The 9,887-nt window shown below is 40.1% G+C and overlaps 1 protein-coding gene across 1 annotated transcript; it reads right to left on the bottom strand.

The window, feature by feature from the left end:
* Positions 1 to 489: 489 nt before the first annotated feature.
* Tm4sf1 (transmembrane 4 L six family member 1) lies at positions 490 to 8,425 on the bottom strand. The gene is made up of 5 exons (XM_027395010.2): positions 7,976 to 8,425; positions 6,592 to 6,681; positions 6,360 to 6,505; positions 2,903 to 3,083; positions 490 to 1,043 (listed from the first exon to the last, which is right to left on the bottom strand). The coding sequence occupies exons 1-5, from the start codon at positions 8,150 to 8,152 to the stop codon at positions 1,029 to 1,031; spliced, it is 609 nt and encodes a 202-aa protein (XP_027250811.1). The 5' UTR covers positions 8,153 to 8,425; the 3' UTR covers positions 490 to 1,028.
* Positions 8,426 to 9,887: the final 1,462 nt, after the last annotated feature.

Below are 9,887 nucleotides of genomic sequence, written 5' to 3'. Positions count from 1 at the left end.
AGCAGGAGCTGTAGGACAATGTTATTGGCGTTTGTCCTCCTGGGTATATTCACTGTGGGTCACCTTTCAAATTAAATCCTACTAAGTTAGAAACCAGCTCTCTGGAACCAAAAACCTGCACTCTGAAAGGATCCCTTGTCTTCCACAAAAAGTAATACATCTCCCTAACTGTTAGGAAGATGTCCTCTCTACATGACTCTGATAAATGACCTGACCAGAGAGGTTGCCTCTTCTCATATAAAACCAAAAACAACAGCTCAATGGTAGAGAATATTTCATTTTATGCTCAACAAGGAAGTTTGGAGGCATCCCCTTGTGGTCTTCAGTCCCCACTCCACCAATTGATTTTCCCACCATGGTGATCAACTGTTTTATTCAATTTCCCATCTTCTTTTTTATCCAACTATCCTGACCTTCCTTTTTATATACACAGTCTTTGTCTTTGAAGGGCAAAAAGCTTTCTACATAATAGAAAACTTCAGCATCTAGTTGTGTTCACAGCCACTGGCAGCTTTACTTATTTCTTTTCATGTACTTGGATTAGCGCTTTCTCAATGAGCTTTCCAAATCCAGGCAAGCTCTTCTCTCTCACTTCAGAGGGCCTCTTAGAGATTTGTACACACACAAATGGGAAACGCCATATAAACAGTTTGACAAACATCTTTTCAGGGTTTTTTGTCCTTCTTGATCTTAAAAAGGAAACTGTAGATCCTTTATTTAAAATACACATATGCACAATAGTTAAATGTGATTTTTATCTTAAATATTGAAGAGTTTATCTCAGCTATGCTGAGAACAGTCATTCAGTCTGTAAAAATACCTTCAGAGTGAGTGCAGTCTGTTGCCTCATTCTTTAAACAAAGTTTGCTTGATAATGCAAACGCTGACATCATGTGACGATGTCCGCACATTTCTTTGTAAAAGTAGAATTATGGAATATGATACACCAGTACAAAGTTGCATAACACGAGTAAAATATACAAGTTACAGTGAAATAAAGGAAGCATGTGGTTCTGTCTTGTGTTCTTTTAGCAGTCATATTGCTGTAAAGAAAATGAAATTTATGTTAGGTTATTATCAGTGTCAACACACAGTACAACTTGTGTACTTTGCATCCCTAAAGCAAAAATAACAGTGACCTCAATATTTATTGAAAGTTAGCCAGCTACACACTTAGGGTTCAGACCAGGCTCACAAAATGTTTCCTAAACAAACCAGACCTACTTTCTTCTCCAGAAACTGGAGATATTGACATGAAACTGCTTGATATTGACATGAAACTGGCTTGTAGTGTTTGTGTGGGTCTCTACTCTGAAGGAGATATTTAAAATAATGGCATGGGAACTTCCCACTGGTGTGGGCTTACTGTGGATAACCTTTCAAATCAAATGCTACCAAGCTGGGAGCCAGCTCTTGTGAACTAAATGCCCTGTCCTGTAAGAGCATCTTTTGTCTTGCACATAAAAGTAATAGATCTTCCTAAATGTTAGGAAGAGGCCCTTTCTACAGTGTCTAATGTGAGGACCCATGTGCTTGCCTCCAGTTCAGGAGATTATCTCTCCTCACAAAACACAGAACCAATTTTGTCCACTGACTCCTTATGCCTGTGCCCCAAATGCATGGAAGTCCAGCAGTAGCTGTGGACTTAATGCTGGACTGAGTTTATGTTCTGCTTCAGATGAGTTTCAAGGGTGAGCAGGGGTTTGCATTTAAGAATCAGTCCCAAGGCTTTATCCTGTTCTCCTTCCCCTCAGTTGCCTGAAAAACATCCACATACTGAAGTTTTCCAACTTGGCTGTTTTCTTGGAAGATTGGCAGGATCCCAAAAAAAATTCTTAATATTGTGGTACTTTCATGATAGGGAAAGCTAGATGTGAAATTCAACTTCCTCTTAAAATATATAGAAAGTTCCCAGAATATTTACAGCCAAAGTTTTCCCAGTAACAGGAACTTTGGGTTTCTATTAGGTTTTTTGTTTTTGTTTTTGTTTTGTTTTGTTTTGTTTGCCTTATTTTCAGAGCAAATCAGAAGAAAATTAATTAGAGGGATAAATGGCATAGGATGTAAAATATAAATTAAATAAGTTTGATTACTTCATCTTGTTTTAAAGAATAAGACATAAAACAGCAACTTCCCAAAATGGGTCAGACCTTGACTTCCCATCTGTTCAATAATATTATATTTTTAGGAAGATAAAGAAAAAATAACTTTCTCCATTATGAAAAGTAGATATTTCACTCCTAAGTCATATCCCCAGGAAACCAGAGCTTCCTGGCTTTCTTTCATAGAAAGTTTCTATTCAAAGGCTAATAATTGTGCCCCATGCTTATTATATAGGCATTTTTGTTACTCCTTATTAGGGCAGAATTACAGAGAATCCAGCAGGACAAGGAGTACAGGGTATAAATTAAGAGGAAGGGCTTTGGGCAAAGAACTGAAGTCTGTTACCTCCTGCCTAAGTAATCTTAAACATCCTCTTTAATGCTAGAGTCAGACTCCCATGGAGAATGAGTTTAGTGTAACATCTGATATAATCAGTGTTTGTTACTATTCATGTGTACTTAGGAGCATGAGGGCAAGCATTTTGGACACTCATGTGTAGCTGTAACCAGAGTGGGGTGAGTAAAACTTATAGGGATTGACTTGGAAGAGGTATTGGGTCTATGGGCAAGTGTTCCTCTGCCCACAGAGCCATCTACAAACCAAGATAACTGAGTCTGTGAAACTCAGCATTGAAGCCAAATTGAATTAATAAATGCCTACCTGCAAAGACAAAGTAAGAGTAAGTGCTGGTGGGTTGAGCATGTCTGTTTTTGCCTTTTCTCTTTGATGAGAAGAATGGTGCCTTGTGGCAACTGAACACTATAGGGCTAAACCTCAGCATTGTCACACAAGTTCTCACCTGTTGGTGGGAGCAGCAATAGCTACATATGCCTCCAAGCACTTCATTTATGACTTGAATAAGACACAAGATGAATTCAATTCCACCGAGCGCCAAGAGGATAGAAAATAGGGTCACATTCCATTCCACAATATTCTTAGGCTCATGGCACTTGGACCATGTAGTGGGATCCAGAAGGTACCTGTGGTCAGAAGAGAAACTTCAGGCACATGACTACAGCTTAGAGGGATTTCATAACTTAGTTTTTTGTTTGCAAGTTTTTATTCAGAAACACAGAATTGAATTAACACAAAACTGTACTAGCACACGGTTTTGTACAACATACCATTCCAACAAATGGCAAGTTGCAGCCTAAATGTTCTTGCAATGATAAACACAAAATTAAAGCACAAATTTTTACATTAATCCAGTATTCTGTGGCTAAAATTTTCTCACACTAAAGATTCTTATATTCTGTAAAAGACAAATGATTCCGTGCAAGAAAAAAAGCAAAGCTATATTTGCATCATATTTAAGACCAAATTAAAAAAATCAAGTCATGTTTCATGTAGATGTAAACTAAAAGCAGATATGGAAAAAGGGAAACAATTCATGTTGGAGGGTAGTAAACTTATAAAGCATATTTTTATTCTGTTACCCATTTTTTATTGCTTAATTATAATCTGTGGGAGAGATATTGAGCAAATATTTATTTGGAAAATATATTTTATATTAGATTTTCAACTTTAAGGTATTATTTTATGAAGATACCAAACACCCAACTTTTTGAAAACTGTCCAAACCCTGCCAGGTTAGAATTCAAGAGACTTTTTTTTTCAAATTGTTGACATAATTTTTTAAATTTTTTAAGCAAAAAGTTAATTGGCAATAGAAAACACAAGGGTTTAAGTCCAGTCTCTTTACTTTCATTGTGTTATGCCCATGCCTCTCCTCTGTAGCAACATAGAACAACTTCCCTTCAGCTGTTTGACCTAGAATACTGATTTCAAAATTGAGCTGGAGCTGGGACATAATGGTGGGTTCTGTCCTTCAAGAATATGGACTCTGACAGAAGAGCACTGATGTCACGTGCACTGATCAGGGAAACAAAGTGTCAAAGGCTACCAAGGAAAACCACCTTCCAGAGAGAAGACCTATTACATACCTACTCGGCAAGGCTGAGCTCCATGAAGGCAGAGGCAGAGCCTGTTCTTCTTAAACCCAGCCACCAGCACAGTGTCTGGAACATGGTGAGTTTTAAAAGCCACAGAATGGTAAATAACAACCTGAACTCCCCTTGTTAAAAATCACGAGGCCATGCTAAGGTCGTGTGTGTGTGTGTGTGTGTGTGTGTGTGTGTGTGTGTGTGTGTGTGTGTGTATGTGTGTGTGTGTGTGTGTTGGATTTCTTTTCTAGACTGTCAGCCCTTGCTACCTCATGGAATATTTGGATTCCCAGTAAAGTAGGATTCAACCATGTGGGAACATCCAACATGAAGGAGTGACCTAACCCCACAAAGAGGCCTGGTACAATTCCTTATCACCTCTTACTACCCCAGCTTGAAACCAGACATCTAACTTTGGAACAGTACACTGAGCCAATAAGATATTCAACTTGTTGATTTGAAACAAAACACACTGCCATCACTCCACCCCTAAAAACAAAACAAAAATCTGACATTCTGGCCCTGTGTTTCTGCTTGTCAATAGAACAAAGTCTGTTTTTCAGGTTACGGAGTCAAAATTTTCTTTGGCTCTATTTAACTACTGAAAAATTAACCACTGGTTTGGAACTGATAGTTACTCTATATATTGAGATCCCTGGAAAGAATTGAATAAGAAATGATCTAGGACAAGAGGAAGTTTTTTAATAAATAAATAAATCATAATGATCAATACAAATGAATCTTAAAATTTGTTGAGTGATAGACATAACCCTCCATGCATCCCAGCTGCATGCATTTTGACTGTCCTTGGAGGTAGTTTCATGCAACTGTTCTACATGCTTGTACAAACATGAATCATTTTCAATGAGTACATTATGCTCTCAACAAAGATGAATCACACTGGTGACATAAAATCTCCACTCCAGTAACTACTAGGTTCCTGTCAGAGACTATCATTCGGTCATGTTCATCCTAAGTTAATGCTGGCATGGCTCACAATGTGTCACCCTTCACATGAACACTTCACACATACATCATCTCATTAATGCTCATAAAAACCACCATTGGTTCCATTCTACAGATGAAATCACTGAGAGACAGAGAAATCAGCTCACTTCTTCCTGTTCTTAGAGAGTGAGTGTGGAGCTGAGATTGGACCTGTCTAATTCACATTTTTTTCTCATGGAGGAAAAATTAAACACACACTCTCTCTCCCTCTCCACATCCTTGCCATGCAATTCATGTGGAACAATATTATTGATAATATGAAGGACAATCCATAATCATTATTATTTTTTCATTTTTGTCCTTCAAGAACTTAGCCTTTCAAAATTCAAACTTAAGAAGCTGAATCAGGCCTGGGGAGACGGTCAGGGGTTAAGAGTATGTGATGCTCTTGCATAGGTCCCTAATTCAGTTCCTGGCACTCACATAGGGCAACTCACAAACCACCTGTATGTCCAGCTCCATAATCCCAAAACCTTCTTCTGGACTCTATATGCACTCACACATGCACACACACACACACACACACACACACACACACACAGAGAGAGAGAGAGAGAGAGAGAGAGAGAGAGAGAGAGAGAGAGAGAAAATAAAATCTCTTCTTTTAGAGAAATCAAGTCAGGAAAGGTTGAACTATACTCATTCATTTCCACATATACGAGTTTCCACCAGCTTTTCTATTCTGTTCCTTTGTCATAACCCATAAAACGAAAATACCAACACAACACAATGGGGCCACACTTAACTACACTGAAGTTAGAGTTGTGAATAAGACCTTTCCTGTGTCTCCTGGTAACTTAAATCAAAATGTTTGCATGTTACATGTGAGCCAGCATATGCAGGTGGAGGGTGGGAGCATTGCTTGTCCTGGGTTCTGATTACAAATGGGTACTATAGTACTTTCTCATGAACTACTAAAATGTGTTGTGTTTGCTCTGCCCATCATTGTGGTTTAATTTACACAGTATCTGAGCATAAATTCTATAAGGCAGACAGGTTGGGTTCAAAGATAAACTGGTATTTTCAAGCAATGAGAGTTTGGATAAGTCACCATCTTCCTTGGCCTCTTTTTCTCATTTGCAAATGAGAAGTAACAATGGGAGTCTCCACATAGGGCTGTTGTAAGAACAAAGTCAGTATATGTGTTCAATAATATCTAGAATTTGTCCGGGTTAATGATTGCCCATCCAACCTTACACACTGAATGAATTGTTGTAAGGTAATATTGGGATGCTGGACAGATAGATGACTTCGTTTTTATGTGTTGTTTAAGAATGTATTGCTAGGGAAAGAACAATTACATACTGTCCATCAGTGTTGGCAAAGGTGTAGTTCCACACACCGTGGGAATCACTACACTTTGGTCCTTCTGCCAAACCCAGCGCTGCCACAATGACGCAGTAGCCAGATCCTGCAATGCCAATGAGAGCAGCCAGTACAGAAGAAAGCATCTAGGGAGAGAAAAAGCAAGAAGTAAGCCACAGTCCTGCATCAGGAATGAAGCCCTTTCACTAGGAGGCAGGGCCAGCAGACTTACCGTACATCTCTTGCCATAGTTCTCACGGCCGCAACAGCCACAGCAGTCATCTTCCTCCAGCCCAATGAACACAAACGCGGGCAGGAGTACCTGATGGGAAGGCAAACAGAATCAAGTCATTGTCTTTCCTGAGCTTGTATGGGCGGGGTTAGGCAGTTCATTTCTGATAATTAGATTAACCAAATACCATGAATGATGGAAAAGCCTGAGAAGAAACAAAACTATTGCATTTGTTACATGTTTTCATGAACAGTGGGTGAGCATACAGAATGTGAAACAATAGTCTATAAATATGAGCATCCCTACCATATACTCACGTGAAAGCTGTTAGCACTGTTGATTCTAAACTCTGTCTTTAAATAGTATTTCTCCCCTTGACTAACATAGAAGATCAAATCTTGAGTAGAATGACTGAAACCTTTTGAGTAAGTAAAAAAGATTAAAAAAAATTCTATTAAAAAATATCTATTTCAACTCAGCAGTAATGCTCTTCAAATAAGAATGAGCTACTTGAAGTTTAAGGCCGAGGACACTAAGCACAGTGGGTGTTAAGTAGCGACTTCATTTGTTCATTAATTGTATTTGTATTAATTATGGGAACATGAATGGTTATAATGCTTACACTCAAGGCACATTTGCCAAGCCATGCCACAGCGAGTATATTAGGATTAAATACCTTAACAACTTCTAATTGGCAAAGAAAATAGTATTCTCTATGACAGTAACAATCCCACAAAATTTCTCTTTGCAATTCTTAGTCACAGCATTTTAAATGAGCAAACCCAAATGTGTCCACATTCCGTCTGTGTTGACAAAGCTAAATGTGTCAAGTAAATTCCTGTCAGCTTCAGCTAAAATCAAACTGTGGAAAAAAAAAAACAACACATTCCACCATTAGACTGATACTAACCTACTTCTAAATCCAAACCCAGGAGAAAGCCTACAGTTACTTGAAAATACCAGTGCAGTCACTTAATATTTCCCCCATCACAGATGCTGGAAAATAAGCAACAGAGAAAGATTTAGACCGGGGACTGTTCTCTCCCTGAAGCAACTGAGAAGTGACTGTCATTCCAGCACTCAGAAACTCGATAGTCTCTCACATCTTGAAAAGTGGCTGCTTTTCAAGCTGTAAAGTAAAAGCTTCGGGGAACAGAGTTCACTCTAAGGTAAAAGATTTTATTAAAACAACATCTAATGAGATTAGCAAAAAGTTTAACACAACCTTGAAACAGTCTGCTTTTAAAAGAAAAACAACAACAATATCCGAAGGATTTGCAACGATTTGCAGGCAGGCATTATAGAAAACTTCACGGGAAAAGAATGCACACTGCCATTCAAGAGGAGAGGAATTTTGTAGTGAAAACAGTTCCGAGTAACTTACCAGAAGGCCTCCGCCTACGATGCCAGCAAAGAACCACACAAAGCGGCTGAGGTGGTCCTCAACAGCATACTTTGTTTCCCCATTAGGAAAGTAGAGCAAAATATTAGCTACGATGCAGAGGACAGCAAACAACACCAGAGAGTGTCCGATGTATCTTGCACACTTGCTAGAGCACATGGTGGCAGTAGGGACCTACAGGCTTTTGCCCTTCCCTCTCTTCAGCTCAGAGATGTCCAGATCAGACAACACTGTGCCTGTTTGTGGAGAAAGCAGACGCGATTCACAGCCCATTCCTGCTACCACTTAAATAGTGCCAGTTCTTAGTGCCAGTAAATGAGGTACTATGCTTTCATTGGTCCAGACTTCAGGCTCCCGTTGGGGTGGAGGGATTTGAAGAAAGCCCCGCCCTTCAGATGAAATCCTTGGGACGATGAAACCAGGAGTAGGATATGAGAAAAAAGCCTCAGTCACAGGCAAGAGAGAAAATGAGTAATCCACCGTGCAGCTTGCTTACAGGATAGGGATGACAGGGAAGTCTGGCACTGCTTCCAGTAACTGCCTAGAGCTCGTGGTGGGACGCTTCGAGGCTTTGAAAGAGCTATGATTTTTCTCTTGCAGCTATTTGGATAGCTTCCAGTCTGAAGCTGTGTTCACTTCAGCATCAGCACGGATTTAATTTGCGACCTGGGGCAAGTTTCCTCAGCTCTGAGCTCATTTCCTTGTCTAAGACAAGGTGTCCAAGCTGTCACCCACAGATTTAAGGAGGCTGCTGGGAAAAAATTACAGAGTGGCTTCCTTTCCTCTGCCTGCGGCTAGCTCTGCAGGACAGATCCCATAGCCTCCTTGCTTCCCTGGACTGCACTGCAGAGGGCATCAGCCCCACAACAAGATGGTATCCAGCAACACAACAGCTCAAACATTCCTAACCAATGCTGTGCAGCAAAGCAGCACCAGAGACAGAGAAGGAAGGCCTGCAGCATGTCTTAGGGAGAAAGATGGAAGGAGAGGGACTTATGTGCCCTTCCTTGATAGGTCAGAAGAGGAAGATGAGAAAGGCTGATGAACCCACAGACGCCAGCTTAGACCAGATGCAACCCAAAACTATAGAGAATAACCACTAAACACGATGTGAAGAGACCAACCATGGATGGGACTTTTAGTGACATGGGATTAAACTGGAGTGAGGACATAATGCCAGCTGGGCTGAAGAAATAAATGAATATAAATACAGGAATGTATGCAGTGAGTCCCCATAAAAATCTCATTCTGTCACCAACACACTTCTAACAACAGATATGTGGTCTCTGCTTGATTGTGAGTCCTGTTTAGAGACAGCATCCTGTAGCTGATAGGGCTGAGATGTCGATATAGACTGGATTCTTTTAAAAGTAGCAAAGCACTTAGAAACCGCTTTTCCTAAAAAAGCACCCACTACAAGGTTAACAAAAATAGAAGAGAGCCTGGCATCCTTACTTTTGCCATGCCTTTGTCTCTTTTACTCTGGGTGCCCTACTTACCTGATATGTAAATCACTCAAGACGTGTCTGTCTAGGAACTGGCGACACCCAGACTGTCTCATTCTCTTTCGAGGAGACAAGCACAAGCCAAAGGACTAGCCATCTCACTGTCCATCTTCTAGGCCTCTAAAAGACATCTCATGGTCTCTGGTCACCAAAGATTATGAAAACAACTGAGCCTGGTAGAACACATCACACTCCACATGAGGGCAGTTATTAACAGCAGGAGGCTGTACAGTGGAGCTCTCATAATAATCTACAGGGAACCAGCTTGCTCCCTCAAACCATGAGAACCCCTCAGAACACTCGCAGAACCATCACTCACATCACTCACATCACTGCCCCAGTTCTTTCTCTAAACTCAAAGCTTACCTCAGTACACTGATATGAACTTG

This window comes from Cricetulus griseus (assembly GCF_003668045.3).
Source record: "Cricetulus griseus strain 17A/GY chromosome 1 unlocalized genomic scaffold, alternate assembly CriGri-PICRH-1.0 chr1_0, whole genome shotgun sequence".
Taxonomy (NCBI): domain Eukaryota; kingdom Metazoa; phylum Chordata; class Mammalia; order Rodentia; family Cricetidae; genus Cricetulus; species Cricetulus griseus.
The sequence above is the reverse complement of the archived record's forward strand: the minus strand, read 5'-3'. Positions and strand labels throughout refer to the sequence as shown.

What these genes read in the sequence shown, in the direction of transcription:
- Tm4sf1 (XM_027395010.2), bottom strand. Translation starts at nt 8,152, where the DNA reads ATGTGCTCTAGCAAGTGTGCAAGATACATCGGACACTCTCTGGTGTTG. An exon ending in TCGTAGGCGGAGGCCTTCTG is followed by an intron (nt 6,682 to 7,975) that starts GTAAGTTACTCG and finishes CCTTCCCATCAG; the next exon opens with GTACTCCTGCCCGCGTTTGT. An exon ending in ACTATGGCAAGAGATGTACG is followed by an intron (nt 6,506 to 6,591) that starts GTAAGTCTGCTG and finishes TTCTCTCCCTAG; the next exon opens with ATGCTTTCTTCTGTACTGGC.